This window comes from Rattus rattus, chromosome 13, assembly GCF_011064425.1.
Source record: "Rattus rattus isolate New Zealand chromosome 13, Rrattus_CSIRO_v1, whole genome shotgun sequence".
Classification (NCBI taxonomy): domain Eukaryota; kingdom Metazoa; phylum Chordata; class Mammalia; order Rodentia; family Muridae; genus Rattus; species Rattus rattus.
Window position 1 is genome coordinate 7,249,102 of NC_046166.1, and position 17,541 is coordinate 7,266,642.

At 47.9% G+C, this 17,541-nt stretch overlaps 1 protein-coding gene across 1 annotated transcript in view; it reads right to left on the reverse strand.

Annotated features, from left to right (window-relative positions):
- Window positions 1–17,541, reverse strand: part of Colq (collagen like tail subunit of asymmetric acetylcholinesterase) — a 36,431-nt gene that overhangs the window by 1,923 nt on the left and 16,967 nt on the right. Inside the window, exons 11-16 of the mRNA XM_032918799.1 lie at window positions 17,060–17,140; window positions 12,813–12,918; window positions 5,883–6,022; window positions 5,144–5,263; window positions 4,665–4,785; window positions 2,909–3,011 (exon numbers count right to left, since the gene is read on the reverse strand). Of these exons, the coding sequence (XP_032774690.1) occupies window positions 2,909–3,011; window positions 4,665–4,785; window positions 5,144–5,263; window positions 5,883–6,022; window positions 12,813–12,918; window positions 17,060–17,140 (671 nt within the window). The remainder of the gene's footprint in view (window positions 1–2,908; window positions 3,012–4,664; window positions 4,786–5,143; window positions 5,264–5,882; window positions 6,023–12,812; window positions 12,919–17,059; window positions 17,141–17,541) is intronic.

Here is a 17,541-nt window from a genome sequence, read left to right on the forward strand (position 1 = left end):
TAAGGTTTCCAGAGACTAAAGGAAACAGCTCTGGTGAGCTAGAGAATAAGCCCCAGGCTCTATTCAGCCTTTAGGTCCGTGGCAGAGGACACTACAGGACTCTATGAGCCATTAAGCAGCTCAGTCTGAGTAGATCCAGTATGGCTGGGAGGAGCCTTCCTTAGTTCAAGGCAGCATGAACACACACACACACACACACAAACACACACACACAAACACACATACACACACATACACACACACACACACACACACACACATACACACACATACACACATACACACATACACACATACGCACACACACAAACACATACACACATACACACACATACACACATACATACACACACATACGCACACACACAAACACATACACACATACACACACACAAACACATACACACACAAATACACACACAAACATACAAATACATACATACACACCCACACACACACACACACACACACACACACACTTGAATGTATACACACACAACACATGCACACACACATAACACACATACACACACACACACACACACACACACATACACACAAACACATACACAAACACACACACAAACACACATACACACCCACCCCCACAAACACACATACACACAAGCACACACACACAAACACACATACATTCACACATACACACCCACCACACACACCTGGGATCCTGGCTGAGCCTACCCAGAGTTGGAGTGAAGTCTTGGGGTGGCTGGAGGTGTGCAGCTCCTGCAGCCAGGTTGCATGGGCTGATACGTGTTGGAGACTGAGTGTTGAGGAGACCCCTGAGAGTGTGGGACAGAGGTAACTGAGGGAAAGGTGATGCTTACTCCCTGCCCGCTGAAGGCCTGCCAGAAGGGAGCAGAAAAAGCGATAAAAGCTAAAGCTGAGGATATTGGACTCATGAGAGATACGTGAGCTAAAAGTTCAGCTGCTGCGGGGTATCTGATCACACCGTGAGCCTCCAAGACTGGGTTGTTACTGGGAAACCTGCTTCTAGTTGTGGTGTGGCACAACCCTTAGCACACACCTTTAATCCCAACGATGAGGGTAAAGTTAGTTTGTAGAAGGAAGCACCCATGTTTGAAAAAGAGGTCGAATTGAGTAGAGAGACAAAGTGACAAATCAGAGGAAGATTTGACAGAGAGAGTCAGAGACAGGAAATTCCCAACTCTCACAGGAACAGAGAGAGGAAAGGGAAGCTACTTAAGAGAGCAGTGTAGGGGTTGGGGATTTAGCTCAGTGGTAGAGCGCTTGCCTAGGAAGCGCAAGGCCCTGGGTTCGGTCCCCAGCTCCGGAAAAAAAAAGAACCAAAAAAAAAAAAAAAAAAAAAAAAAGAGAGACAGAGAGCAGTGCAGACAGAAAAAGAGAAAGGAAGCTTTACCTGGAGAGGTTTACAGAGACAGAGGGAAGAGAGAGCAAGCTAGACACAGGTGAAGACAGAAGGAACCAGATGATTAGAGAGATTGCTAGAGCTAATGTGAGGCCAAGCAGAGAAATTCAGGAGAGGCTGAGACAGAAGTTTTGAGTCAGAACAGCTGAGTTACACCAGCCAGAGTTCAGACAGAACAAAAAGGAGTGAGCTTATTCAGCAGCAAACCTCAGAGGCTGAAAACGTTCTAGGCCTGGATAAGATTGTATGGAGGCTGGAGGCTTCCAGGACTAGGCCTAGGTTAGCAGACAGAGCAGTGAACCTCAGAGATGACAGTTACATCAGACAAATAAAAGCTACTTTAAATGCCCCCTAGAGCACCATACATCTGATTCCATTGGCTCAGGTGATCACAGTGTCATCTAGAGCCATTCTGACTGGAAGGTTACCTTTAGGGCAGGGAGCTGGGGTCTTTAGGTAACTTGGAAGACATCATTGTGGAAGCCAGGACAAACACATTTCATTATTTACTGGGGATTTTCTGAGGCAGCTGGAGGGGTCCTTGAAAGGGATAGTTTCTCGGAGGGGCCACGGGCTGGCAGGATTAGGTATTTTTCCTTTTCCTTTAAAAAAATTATGTGTATCTGCCTGTCTCAGTGTGGGTGTGTATGTATGTATGTGGGGTGTGTGTGTGTGTGTGTGTGTGTGTGTGTGAGAGAGAGAGAGAGAGAGAGAGAGAGAGAGGGAGGTGGGTGTAGAGGGGGTTAGGAGGTGCCATAGTGCACATGTGCAGGTCAGAGGTCAACTTTGTGGAGTCAGATCTCGAATGTCCATAGTTCTGAGGATTGAACTCAGACCACTAGGCTTGCACGTCAAGAGCCTTTACCCACTGAACCAGGAGACTGTTGGTCTCCTTTTTCTTTATAGGGAACCTTGGCTTACTGAGTGATATCCTCTTTTGTGTGTGTTTGTTTGTTTGTTCGTTTGTTTGTTTGTTTGGTTTGGTTTTTGAGATAGTGTTTCTCTGTGCAGTCCTGGCTGTCCTAGAACTTGGAGACCTGCCTGCCTCTGCCTCCTAAGCGCTGGGATCAAAGATGTGTACCACCGTGCTCTGCTTTTCTGAGCTGGATCTTAAGACCTTAAAGTTACATATTAATTCTGGTCTGACCTTACCTAGATTTGTGGAGGTAGGTAGTGTGCTCTGGGAATTCGGCTAGATGGACAGATAGAAGCTGGGAAATGTCCTTATGTAACTTGCTGCCCTCTTACCTTGTCCTCCCTGGCCACCATCCAGTCACCACTGTAGCCGGCAGACCTGGAAACTGCTTCTCTGCCCTGGCCCAGCGTGCCACTGATGGCAAGACTGCCTGACAGAGGCCTCTCAGGCACTGTGGTGACTAGGGGGAGCCTGGACTCTACCCTACCTCAGTGTTTACAAGGAACCAGGAACACAAAGGGTCTTTGAAAAATGTCTGTGAAGGAGAGGAGCTGCTGTGAGCGCGTGGGAGGCCTCCCTACCCAGGGAGATAGGTCTCGCACGTCAGGTAGCCAAAGTCAGAGCCGTCACAGTCCTCCACGCCCCGGTGCCGATAACCATCTCCACAGTAGGCCCGATGACAGTCTAAAAGGACAAAAAGTATAGCACTGAGAAAGGGCAGGATGGGGCAGGCTAACCTGCAGAGTGAGGACCCAGAGGAGTCCCAAGAGCATCGCACCCACTTCAGAACCAACTTGCGTGAGGCCTCAGACTCACCCAAGACCAAGCGTCACACTGACGTACCCTGAAGTATGAATGGTGAGGTGAAGGTTCTGTAGAGCAAGCCTATGGGGGACAAGAGCCTTCACGTCCTCTGTAAAACCAAGATGGTGGCACTGCCTCCCCTTCATAGAACCAATGTGGAACATTGGTAAGGTAAGGCTTAGGAGACTGGAACAGCAGAGCCCAGTGAGAGAGCATGGGGAAGCCTCTGCCACCACAGAGCTCTGGACAGGCAAGCTACCACTGGGCTGGGCCTGGGTTCCTGAGGAACCATGCAAAGATCATGGCTTTCCTACAAGGAGTAGGACTCCATCCATCCATCCACCCACCCATCTGTCCACCTGCCTACCCACCTACATATCAACTACACGGGGTCTAGTTATGTAGTCCATGCTGGCCTTTGATATTTGGCAATCTTCCTGCTTCAGCTCTCCAAATGCCTTGATTATATGTGCTACAATGCTGGACCACCCTCATTTTTATAGGACAAGGAGGCCACACTGCTTTCTTTTGATTATGATGCCTCCTATTGAAGGGATCCTTAGAAAAGCCAGCACTGCCTAGATTGTCACCCAAAAGTTGTCAGAGGTCTGGTGCAGCTACACAGAGAGAGTAACAACCTCTCCTTGCCTTTCAGTCCTGTCCTGGCTAGATCTTCCTCTCAGTGTCTGCCATCTGTCCCCTGAGCTTCTAGAAAGCAAAGACAGCGATGTTGTCCACACACTTCCAGTCCTGACCTCAGCAAACCGAGTCATGGATGGACACACGGACCCCAAGCTATATCCAGACAACATCAGCTTGAGGGATCTCTGAAGGCATGAACCACGGTCATATAAAACCTCTCTTACAGTCAAGAGAGCCAGGCTCAGGTGGAAATGGCCCTCCACCTTCTTGATAGGCTAAGTGGCAACCAGAGCGAGCTGTGGAAGTCTGTGCTGACTCTGAAAACTGCACTCCCATCTCACCTCATGCTCTTGTCCCCTTATGTAAAAAAATACAATAACCAACACAGAACAAAACAGCAAACCCCCAAATCATTGCAAATCCTCCAGACCCTGGTCCTAGCACTGTCCGAGAGTCTGGAGGCCGTGTGGGCCATCCCAGTGTTCCGCCGACAGCTGACAGCGCTCACACCCAGTGTGCATTAGAAAAGGAGTTCTGGTTCACTCTCGGCTCCTCTTGCTGCCCCTCTCTCTAGTGTACAAAGACAGGGCTGTTACCTTCTCCCAAGCTTGCAATATGTGTTTGCCAAGAAGTCAGGCTTGGAAGAAAGAGGGTCAGGGACAAGGAAACCTCTCTGGAGATATGACCCTGAACACCTCTCCTGTTGACATGCTTGGATGGGGTAAGAATTAAATGTGGCTGGGGAACCCACCCTCTGCCTCCAGTACATTGCTCCTTGCCTTGGTCTAAAACCATCACAGCTAGTAGCCAGGGCTTATGGGCTTATTCCCCCATCCCCTCATCCCCACCCCTAGCCCTCTGGCCAGGCCTCTGAGCCTGGGCCCCACTCACCAATGCAGCCGTCACTCACATCCGGGTTACCATCGTCACATTCCTCCCCAGGCTGCAGGACCCCATCCCCACAGGTGCCATGCTGCTTTATGGTGTAACCCACTGGGTAGAAAGGGGTTAGCTGGGCAGAGAAACACAAAAGCATTAAGATGGTGGCATGCCTAGGTAGCCACAAGGTAGGGGAGTCTCTGGCCTGGAGCAGATGTTCTGGGTCTAGGAGGCATCCCTCGTCTTCGTCTGGGGAGGGGGTGAGAGAGATCATCTTTCCCAAAGGGAATCCTGGCTCAGGATGAGCTTCTGTTTGGGCATGGGGCTGTGGAGGGCTGCTCAGGAGATAAGGGAGGGAGATATCTGGCCCTCTCCTGCAGCGCAGCAAAAGCTTGGTCCAGCTTCAATTGTCTAACTTCCCTCCCTTCTAGTAGGAGCATCTCCCGGATAAGGACAGGGCAATCACAGCCCAAGGGGCTAGCCCAGAGTACCTGGATGGGGAGCCAGCCAAGGCTATCTTTGAAGTACAGAGATCGCTGGTCTCTTCGAAAGGCAATGGCATTTTGAGTGTTCAGCTTCTCAAGCTCCTCCTGGTTGTTGACCACAAAAATCTGCCAGAGAACATAGTGGTCAGGGACCAGAGACGCTTCCCTGCAGGACAGGGAAGGCCAGAGGAACCGATGCTCCGTCCACTTCTCAGGGGACAGTGTTGAGCCAGTTCAGAATGTCTGAGTTTGAACCATAGCTATCCACCTCGATTTAACACATTTAAATGCTTTTTAAATCAGGCTATCAAGGCTTAGAAGATGACACAACCAACAGAGGTAAGTAATTGTTGTCTGGGGATGACTCTTCAAGAGTGGTCATACACGATGGTGATTATTACATCTAGTATGATGTGTTGAACTCAGAGCACATGAGCAAGCACTCAACCACTGTGCTACGTCCCCAGCCCAAACACAGCTCTTTCAGACAATACAATCTCAACCACATCAAAGTCAGACTTGAAATTAAGAGTGTGCAAAACGCCCCTTAATGACCTCGCATCCAAAGTAACAGGTCGCCTGTTTCCCTTTGATTCTGTTCCTGCTTTGCAATTTCCAATCGTGGGTGGAAGCCATTGTAACAAAAGAGAGTGAGTGAATTTTCCCAAAGTACACCATGAAGGCCTAAGATTTGGTAGACAGCATCTGCGGCACCCACCCAGACCACGCCCCGGAAGCGCCTTACCGCAGGAACTCGAGGGGAGCCGCGCCCATACACGGGGTCCCCATAGGAGGGGTTATTCACATTCGCAGGGGGTCCGCAAAGGCATCTTCCCGGGGGCCCTGGAAATCCTCTTTCCCCTTTGAGTCCCATTACAAGTTGTCCTAGAAAGCAACAGACTGTTGTGTAACTAGAGCCAAGCAGGTCAGGCGATAGGAGCAACCTGTGTAAAGAAGAGAAGTGAGAGCTCGAGGCCGGACAGGCAGAGGGAGAGGCTCCAAGCCATGATGTGACAGAATAAGGGAGAACCAACCAGCGAGGAATGGGGCCTCCCCTCAATCCTGCCTGGAAGACAGACAATGCCTCGGATCCCACAACAGCCTTAGGTTTGACCGCGAAGTAACAACCTGTCAGAAAGACGAGGGGTTTGTGGACCCTCCAGCCCTGATAGCAGCATCTAGGGACTGAACCAAGCTAATAGACCATTTGCTGATGGCTCTAGATTTCCTTGGTGGACACGCCTTCTTTGTAACCATAATTGAAAAGGTTACCTTGTAGATGGATATGCAGTGGATGGAAGACTTTTATTGTATTTTTAAAAAATGATTACTAGGGTTGGGGATTTAGCTCAGTGGTAGAGCACTTGCCTAGCAAGCTCAAGGCCCTGGGTTCGGTCCTTAGCTCCGATTTAAAAAAAAAATGATTACTATTTATTTGAGGCACAGCAGGGCACACGGATGGAGGTTAGAGGACCAGTTTTGAGAGTTCGGGCTCTCCTCCCACCATTCCAGACCTGTAGACAGAACTCAGGCCATCAGCTGTGGCAACAAGTATCTTTGCCTGCTGAGCCATCTTGCCAGTCCAACTGACGCTGTCTTCTAAGTTTCTTTTTTTTTAAATATTTATTTATTTGTTATATATAAGCACACTGTAGCTGTCTTCAGACACACCAGAAGAGGGCATCAGATCTCACTACAGATGGTTGTGAGCCACCATGTGGTTGCTGGGAATTGAACTCAGGACCTCTGGAAGAGCGGTCAGTGCTCTTAACCACTGAGCCATCTCTCCAGCCCTTCTAAGTTTCTTATATAGAGGATATTTACAGAGAAATTTCTGAGTGTGTGTTTTATTTCTCCTGGAAGAAAATAGAACGTTTTTCTCTCCCAACCCCATCTCCATCCCGGTACTAAGAAAAGTCAAGATACATCCTGGAAGAGTGTGGTTAGGAAATTCACTCTGTAGCAATGTCCTGGTTTGTAGTTCTCATGTTGATTTCCCCCAACCCCCTACACTGGAGACAAGGTTTCTCCGTGTTGCTCTGGCTGTCCTGAAACTCACTCTGTAGACCAGGTTGGTCTTGAACTCACAGAGATCCGCCTGCCTCTGCTTCCTGAGTGCTGGGATTAAGGTGTGCACCACCACACAGCCTCATTTTGACTCATATTGATGATTTGTTTGAGATGAAGTCTGACTACATTGCCTAGCCTGGTCTTGAACATTTGGATTTTAGCAATCCTCCTGCCTCAGCCTTGAAAGTGGCTGGAACTTCAGGTGTGTACCACTATACCCAGTTTTGTCTTGACTTTTTTTTTTTTTTAAAAAAAAAAACAGGGGTCTGAAACTGAGTCTCACTTGGTAGCCCAGGCTGGCCAGGAACTTGCTATGTAGCCCAAGCTGGTCTCCAACTGGTGGCAATTCTCCTGGCCATCTCCTAAGTACTGGAATCACAGATTTAAGCCATCATATCCAGACTCTTCACCGTGGCTTTTAAGGACCTTGATCCTTAAGTTACACCAAAACAGATTCCACACAGACCCCAGGCATCTGCAGATTTGTTTTTATCAAGGCTGTTGAAGGAACCCAGGACCTTTGCATACACTTGGTTTAGCATTCTGCCACTGAGCCACGCTCGAGCTCTTGGCTATCCATAATTTTAAAGGTTTTCAGGATCCATTGTTCCTTGTGATGGAGAATCACTAGAGAAATGGTATGTGTACTGGATATCTCCCCATCAAGTCATCTTCCTCAGCATCCATCCTCCCTTCTCCAAGGGTCTCTTAGGTTCCCTCTGCCCTCAGTTCAAACATCACCTCCTCCGAGAAGCCTGCCACTCTGTCACATTTACGTCTGTCTGTTTTTCTCGGCACTCCCCTCCACTTACAAGCCTACACATTCTGAGGTTATTCCACCACCGCCTCTCTTCCCACAGGGTAAGTTTGACAAGGGCAGGCCATGGCTTGACACATGTTGGGAAAAGAATATCTGTTTGGTGACTGAGTAACTAATTAGGGAGCAAAGGTCTTCGTGGAAGTCACATCTGTCTGACAGAAAGAGGCTGGAACAGGAGCCATTTGACTGGGTAGAGCGATAGAGAAAAAGAGTGAGAATGAGAGAGAGAGAGACAGACAGACAGACAGACAGACAAAGAGAGACAGAGACAGACAGAGACAGAGACAGACAGAGACAGAGACAGAAAGAGACAGAGACAGACAGAGACAGAGACAGACAGAGACAGAGACAGACAGAGACAGAGAGAGAGACTGACTGACTCCTGGGAACAGAGTCTGTAGATCCTAGAAGGGCAGCAAATAAAGTGAACCCAGGATATGACCTATGTCAGGACCATAGGGAAGATGCCACACAGTAGAAAGGACCCCCTGGAAAACCCCCACCTGCTTTAAGTCCTCCTGAGTTGGCTCACAAGCTGCTTCAACATCACGTCAAACTACAGTTCTAACGAAGAATAGGAGTAGAGTTCTGTGGGAAAGCATAGTCTTGGATTTTGATATTTTCAGATGACTCCAGAGAGATGAGGAAGAACTTGAGAGAGGCACCCAAGCAGCCTTCTGGAATGTTCTATGACCTCAGAACTCCACCAGAAACATAGCCCCGGAAAGAGCCAGGGCTTTTCAGATATTTATCCAATTAGTGGTATGACTGATATTTGAATAACTGCCCCATTCGGATGACAGATCCAAGAACATGGGCACTCCCAGGTACCATGTCGATTCATTCATATCCTGTCTGGCTACAGGAAAGAACTGTCCAAATTTATAATCGTATTATTGCAAATTACATCTTAGATTTTGCCTGTATTCCTTCCTCACTCCCATCCCCCCCTTCCCCGTAACCTGAGTAATTAAAGCATTCCTATCCTCTCCAACTCCTACATCAGCTGGCTCCATGGTGCTGACAGACCTGAGGTGGCCTCCAACAGGATGTGGCAAGGAGCCTGCTGCTACCACTGCAGTCCCCCACTGCTTCCGCTTCCTCCCAGGTGTCCGAGGACATCCAGCATCCTGCCAGCTTCCTGCTCTGAAGGACACAGCCTGAACTTCTTTACCCCAGGGTAGCTGTCTTTGCTACTTTGTGAGTTCTTCTTTCTTCTACCCTTTGCCACCCCTTTCCTTCCATCCCTTTAACTCCCTAATCCTAGATAAAAGAGAGAGAGAAAAAAAAAGGGACAGAGAGGAAAGGAAAGAGATCCCTGAATAAAGTTAGGAATTGGAGGGGGGGGCGACGTTATTTTGTACACTGTTGCTGTCCTCAGACACACCAGAAGAGGGCATCAGGTCCCATTACAGATGGTTGTGAGCCACATGTGTTTGCTGGGAATTGAACTCAGGACCTTTAGAAGAGCAGTCATTGCTTGTAACCATTGAGCCATCTCTCCAGCCCCCAGGGGGTGATATTATTGTTAGAGTACTTCCTATCGATTAGGGGCATTAAGTTCCTTGGAGCAAGTTTGATCTTTGCTGTCTGGATATCTGATTTTTTTTTTTCACACATGACTACTTAACAAATTGCAACCAACAGCCCACCGTTCAGGGCGTTGGCATTTATGTACCCTTTGCAAAGTTCACAGAAACTTGCTGTGGCTGACAAAGTCACGCCCCTGCTAGAGCACAAGACAAATCATAGTCAGGTGCTATGGACAATCTGAAGCAGCCTCATATCCCACATATCCACATATGAAAACATGTTCTCATATTTCTGTGTTTTTTTTTTCAAAAAGAAACCAAAACTCGTAAATTCTTACTACACCCCAGTCTCACTGCCATGCCCGATTGCCAGAGGACCTCGCTCTCCATCTCTCCCAGGAGCTGCCTGTGGGAAGCAGGAAGAGGAGAGCATGAGAAGGCAGAATGACAACCAAAGGGCTGTGTGGGGTTTCAGGAGCCACGGATGCACTCTGGGCGATCTCTGTGGCCTTGGGGAAGTCCAAGGTTCTTAGACATAAAAGGAAGGATTGGACATAAAAGGATAGAGCATTGGACAGAACACACTATAACCTGTGTCCTCTTGAAAGAAGAGGATTGGAGGAAGGGCAGAGGGCGCAGTTTCTTCTGGAGTGGCTTTGTGGCTTTTGTCTGATCTACTTCTTTTCCCAGGCCAGCCTTAGAACGTCCCATACTCTTAAAGGTTTTGGGGCTTTTATCAGATTAAAATGTGGGGGAGTCACTCCAGAGAACCGCTCAAACTCTGTATTATTACCCAAGCTAGACACAGGGACGTCTCTTCTAAACCCCTACCTACACCCCTGCCCCAGATTTTCACAAAGAGCAGGGAGACTGACCCACTCTCCCTTTGTCCTCTTCGCCCCTTCCTCTGGGTAGCTCCTCAGAAAGGGAGTCCTTTGAAAGGAAGGAACAGGGAGGGGACATCAGTCTGAAGAGATGACCTTCAAACCTGCAGGTGAGGGAGGGACAGTGAGTCTCTGTAGGGACCAGTCCCATGATGCCATGGGGGATGTGATGCTGACTCAGCTTTCAAGGTGGTTGGCGCCCAGCAGGAAAATGAAACACATCTGTCAAACGTGAGTCAGCTGGGGGTATAGATCAGCATTAGAGAGTGTGTATGAGAAGCCCTGACCTGTGCTCAACACTAGTAACACACACACACACACACACACACACACACACACACACACACACACACACTAATGGAAAAAGGAAAGACAGAAGGGAAGGAAGGAAGGAAAGAAAGAAAGAAAGAAAGAAAGAAAGGAAGGAAGGAAGGAAAGAGAAAGAAGGTCACTAACAGTGAGAGCCATTCGAGAAATGACAGTCCATCCTGTTAGGAGAGGCCAGGGTGGAGAGAGGCAGGAGAGAAGGAACTAGAGGCCAGGGACGGACAACAAAACTCTGCTGGCTGCCAAATCTTTGGGTTACAATTCTCAACAGACTGTAACGCATGGCTTTCTGAGAACCTGCTCACCGTTCCCAGACCCATCCTGAGGTCAGATGGGGCCAGGTTTGCAAATACACAAAAGCACACGGGGGGGGAGCAGGGAGGTCTCAGTTTGCCACCCACCTTCGTATGCATCTACCCCACCACCACGTCTCCAGAATCCTCGGGACGTTAGCCCCGAAACACTCCAAGGTCCAAGGAGGTTCTTCCCACAGGCAAAGCTTGGCTTCCACCATGACTGGTACCTGTGGCTCCGAGGATTCCCTGTCTTGAGATGCTGTGATGCCCAAGCACAGCTTGAGACAATGGTCCCCAGAATCCATGGACACTTAGCTAAATAAGAGGTGGGGAAGGAGCAGGCCAAAGCAGAAGGGTCCTTCGCCAGTGTGTTCCTGCCACAGTTCACCAGGTTCCTCACCTAATCGTCTCTGGTTTTGTTTGTTTCACAGGGTTTCTCAGGGTAATAGCCCTGGCTGTCCTGGAACTCACACTGTAGACCGCTCTGGCCTTGAACTCACACAGATGCTCCTGCCTCTCCCTTCTGAGTGCTGGGATGAGCGCCAATACTTCCCAGCTCTTCACATGACCTTTTTTGTGGCAGTTAGAAAGGTAGGGAAAAAAAAAAAACCCAAAAGAGTTTTGAGTCAGACTGATTCTTCATGGTGCCTTGACAAGATAGAGTCTCAGAGCAAACTTTTCTTTGGTTTGAGGGAATCTAACAGAACAGGACATTCCATGACAACCTCAGCATGTGTGGGCAAACATGTTCCTATAAATACAGTAGAAGAAAGGCATTGTGGACTTTTAAAATATTTCTATTTTATTAAGGAAAAGAAAGATGTAATTACAGTTGTGATTCCTTTTGTATAGCTGAAGATTGACTTAGGAATGTCGTCTTTTTATAGGTGAGGTGCTTTAAAAGGCCTTACGTTGAGCTGACAAGGGAATAAACTAAAGGACCTAGCTAATCAAATCAAATGGGTGTGATAGTTTGTATATGCTCGGCCCAGGGAGTGGCACTATTAGAAAGTGTGGCCCTGTTGGAGTAGATGGGTCACTGTGAGTGTGGGCTTTAAAATCCTCATCCTAGCTGACTGGAAGCCAGTATTGTGCTAGCAGCCTTCGGATGAAGATGTGGAACTCTCAGCTCCTCCTGCACCATGCCTGCCTGGACGCTGCCATGTTCCTTCCTTGATGATGCTGGTCTGAATCTCTGAACCTGTAAGCCAGCCCCAATTAAATGTTGTCCTATTAAGACTCGCTTTGGTCATGGTGTCTGTTCACAGCAGTAAAACCCTAAGACAATAGATAAAACAAGGTAGAAGCAGATCTATTTCATCTTCAATGATTGACTCTTAATTTCTTTTTAGACGTTTCTTCCAATATACCCAATGCGAATAGCTTTCACCTCACTGTGTAAGACAGAAAAATCTGCAATGCCTTCTCCTGGGTTTAAGATAATGTTTGGAGACATAAACGTGTGAAAAAGATTGTAGTTATGAAATAGGTACCCTTTTCCCTGAAAATAAAATGGCATCACCAATGTAATTTACTCTCTTTATTTCCTCTGTATGTTCTCCAGAATGTTAAAACAAAGTTCAGTGAGACAAATCGTAGAGAAATTAGGAAGCTATGCAAAGGAGACTCTGGTAGCTTCTAGCAAGAGATACAAAGCAGAGCTATGTTGCGTCTCCTTGTGTCCTTTCTGGGAGACATAGTTGGGAGTGTTACTGTGTAGATCAAGTGAAGCTACATAAGTCTTACCTGCAGATGGGGGTCCTGGGGGCCCGGGAGGACCTTGACGGCCAGGTTGACCAGAAGGCCCAGGTTTGCCTGGTGGGCCCATAATTCCACTGTCTCCCTTCTGACCCTAACAGAGAGAAAGATGGAACCCATTGTGATATCATGACATGACAAGGGTCTTCCTCCACATTGTCTCTAAGTCAGAGACCACGTTGCTCAGAAGAGCGAAAGCTCGTAGTGCGATATCACTGGTCTCCAGTACCCCACTCCTGAGATGAACAGAGCAAGCAACACTTGCAAGTTTGATGACCTCAGGAAGTTCATTTCTGTTCTAGAAACGTGGCACAGGACAGCAGAACCAATTCACCTCATCCCTGGCATTTCAGACCAGAATCTGTGCAATGCCTAACGTTCAGGTGGCCGAGTTGGACCTATCACGTAAACATTCGTCTACATGTTAGGGTCGTTTTCATTCTATCAGAAGAGTTGTTTCTACCCACGGACTTCCTGTTGCTCTCTTGGTAGAGATGGTACTCCTTACTGAGCTCAAGAAGCTGGTTCTGGACTGGCCTTGAGTCAGAGGGTTTGTTGTTGTTGCTGGTGTCTTGTTTTGTTTTGTTTTGTCAAAAACACCATGATTCTTATCCTACTTCTCAAAAAATTCTCTCTCTTCAAACTCCAAGCTCTTCCTTATGCCCCTCTGCCTTCAGCTTTAAGCTCTGATGTCTCAGCAGCAAGATCTCCCCAGGCAACACTGGTGTTCCTCATCGTGTTCTCTTAAAGCTTCTCTTCAGGCTGAGTGGTGAGGTGCATGCCTGTCATCACGAGCTCACAGGCTGAGGCAGGGGGATTGCTACTAGTTTAAAGGCAGCCTGAGAAACATAGCGAGTTCCAGTTCTAAGCCACAGAGAGCTACAGGGTGAAACTCAGTTTCAGAAACCAAACACACACACACACACACACACACACACACACACACAATACACACACACAAACACACAAATACACACACACACACACACACACACACACACACACACACACACACACCATGGTTCTTCTAGCATTTATTTCAGATCACTGGTCATAACTTATTGTGTGATCATTCATCACAGTCTCCCCGGGAGACATAAGTTCCATGTAGGCTAGAATTTACCATGTCCGTCTTCTCTCCCCGGACCAAAAGAAGGGGAAGAAGGAAGTTGGCAGTGGATGGGGAGGGATTTTTGATGATCTTTCTGTCAAGATATTTTACCTTGACTGTGAGGTCCTAGGTAACTCACAACATTGCTTTGTGCCCTGGTTTTATCTTCTCTAAAGTAGGACCAGTAAATAGGCACCCACTTAGGTTCTGTGAGGTTAACAAAGATGGCAGGAGTGAAGATATGGCTTGTGAGGAATGAAGGGTGAGGGAGGAACAAGCTGATTGCCCTTGTGGCTGGCCAGGCTTCATCTTCTCTCATGGGGACACAAGTTCTGATTTCCTAGAGCCCTCTGGAGATCCTGGTAGGGAAGCACAACAACCTTTATACGCCTGACCAAACAGCAGCCCTCTGTTGGAGAAGGCCATCTTCCTCATCCAACCGTGCAGCTTTGGAAGAAGCACATGGACCAGTGAGTTCCCTCCTCAATAGCCAGACCAGCTAGATCAACCATGATGACCAACTGGATGCTAGATGTCCCGGCCAAATGTCCCTTTCACCCAAGAAGTCCTGATTTCTTAAAGAGAGCCACACCTGTAGCTACTCTGTTTCCAGTCACCACACTGATTCAGTGAGCAACCTTCCTGCCAACATGGCCCCTGGAGACTTTCCTATGCTTGTCCCAGGGGACCCATGAGGTTGGTTTGTTTCCAATTCCACTCTCACAGAGGAGGCTGTTAATCCTTAGGCCAGGGTGAAGTATTCCGAACGGCAACCAAGATGGGTCCCAGAATGGCAAAGGAAGTCACACCAGCTTAATATAGCCAGTAAGGCTTGTTTTTCTAACAGTAGGCCAGCTGGCTCCGGGCTCAGGAAGTGCACAGTTTGAAGGAGCTGGAAACGCTCCTTGACTCTGACACCAGTGGCAGAGGAAGCTTCTGTTTCGTTGCTCATTGTGTGGAAGGTGCCATGTCTTTATGGGAGGTTTCCCTGAGCTGAATTAGAGGGGAAACATTATTTATTCTTTATCTTCTGTGAACTTAGGAGGATTCTCTTGTGGAAGTGGTTCTGTACCCTTAACTGGAGATTTTTTTTTCCTTTTCTTTTTGTGATGCTGGGACTCAAAGCCCTTTGTACACTGGGTAAAAACTCTACTACTGACCTATATCCCCACCCCACGGAGGCTTTTAGGATCAAGTCAACAGCAGCTTTCCTGGACTGAAATCTGAGGATCCTCACTTCTGCCTTGGGAAAGAGCCAACCCAATGGAAAAAGCATGTCCTCTTCTCTGCGTTACCTATGGTCTGGGCGGCCCCACGTAATCTTCCTTGTTCATTAGAATATGAGGCAGGTATTTTTAGAAGACGTTACAAATTCATTAATTTGTACAATAACAATATGCTGCACACATTGCGATTTTAAGTTATAAGAAAAGGACAAAATAACTACATATTGGACATAAGAGAAAAGAAATAATTCTGAACTACATGTAACCCCAGCATGTTTGAGGCCAGAGTTTGAGGCCAGCCTGGGCTACATGAGACTCTGTCTCAAAGCAACAAGAACATAGTAAATGGATAAACAAAGGAAGACATCTTAAAATGAAAGAAGAAAAAAATTATGGAAGGTTATCATACCCAGCCAGGCCATAACCAACGACGGGATAGAGACAGAAAGCCAGTGAGCTGGATAGAGTTCAAATATTCTCATTACAAAGAAACATTAAAATTGGAGGTGCTAGTTATGTCTAAGAACTGGATTTGGCCACTCCACAATGTAGGTATATACATAATTATATCACCATCTACCCCATAAAATACGATAACAATTAAAAATAAGAAATGTTTTATTTATGTGCTCGAAATAACCTTCTTCCAACGCACTCAACATCATTAATATTAAAAAGTATACTTATTACAAGTATACATATCACAAGAATAAATATCGATTTTCAACAATCAAGGTTATTTACATAAGCTGTGCGAGCCGAGGCCAAGGGTCAACATCAGGTGGCTTCCTCTATTGTTACACACCTTATTTTAATTCAGGGTCTCTCGCTTGTGGAATTGGCCGGAGTGGTTGGGACCCTCCCTGGTGCTTGGATTACAGGTGAGAGCTGCCACACTGGCTTTTCTCATGAATGCTGGCATCACGCTCAGGCCTTATGCTTACCCGGGAAGAACTTTACCCACAAGTCACTGCCCCAGCCCTACATAAAGCTAGATTTCAAGTATCTATTCGGAGGCAGAGGCAGGGAGATTGCTGAGGGCAAGACCAGCATGGTCTACAGAGGGAGTTCCAGGACAGCCAGGGTTACACAGTGAAACCATGTCTCGAAAAACAAAACAACAAAAAAAGAAATGGGCAGCAAAGCTATGGTAATAATAATAAAAAGAAAAACAATGCAGGTGTAGAAAAGGCCAGGGCCCTCCTGTGTTACATAGTGAGACCCCGTCTTACAAACAAACCAAACCCAACAACAACAAAAGGTGGCACGGCTCATCTCTCAGATGCCTCTGCCCACGAGTGAAGGCGCTAGTTTTCCTGTGGGCACTTAGCACAGTCCTCAAGCCAATCCAGGAGCACGAGCCCTCCTCCTCCCTTTCCCAACTGCATGACCTGGCTTGCCCTGCTGACTTGGGAGCTCAGGGTGAACAACTTCCCTAAACTCTTAACAAACCCAATGAAGAGGATCACCCCCAAATTAGAAGCTGTGTAGAGAAAACTGTCACCGGGGCCCAAAAGACCTACTAGCAGCCAGGAAGTGCCTAGGCTCTTCTCTAAAACTCTGTTTATACCAGTACATTGGGCAAAAGGCAGGTTTTCTGCCGAATGACCTCAGCCTCCTTCATTCCCGGGTGCTTTAGTTAAGACATACGTGTGCCTATGACCTAGGTGAACTCTGCCCACTCTCACTTCTGACCTTGAGCAGAGCCTGTAATCTTGGACTGTGGCAGCCGTGAGAAGCCCAAAGGCTGGTCGGTGGTGAGGCTGCTCTGTCCACCAGTCCTGAGGATGCCTGAGTGCAGGGCTGTGGGATGGCTCTAGTTGACTCCCGCATGCTTCTCCACACACCTCCAAGCCACGGGGTGTGACCTCAGTGGGAGCAAACCCTGAGGCCCTTACCTGCTTGCCTCGTTTCCCTGGTCTTCCTGTGGGGCCCCGATGTCCTGCTATCCCAGATTCTCCCTTTGGACCCATTTCGCCCTGGGGAGAAGAGAGAGAAGTGAGAGAAACGGGAGACACACCTATGCTGGTCTCTTGGCACCAGCATCTCCTCTTCATACTAAGTCCTTCCCAGGTTAGGGCTGTCCCGGGAGCATGGGAGACTGATGAGCTCATATCCAAGGAACAGTAAAGAAGGAAAGAAGGCAGCCCCGAGTGTGTGACTTAGTGCTGTAGAGCCATAGGTGCTCTGGTGGTCAAACGGAAGAGACAACCTGGTCCATAGCGGACAGCGGTGGCTTCTGCATTTCAGTTGCACATGAGCGTGTGTCACTCCTGACTGGGGAAAAGGCTTTCTTGTCTAGTTGAACAACTCCATTTTTTTTTTCCGGAGCTGGGAACTGAACCCAGGGCCTTGCGCTTGCTAGGCAAGCGCTCTACCA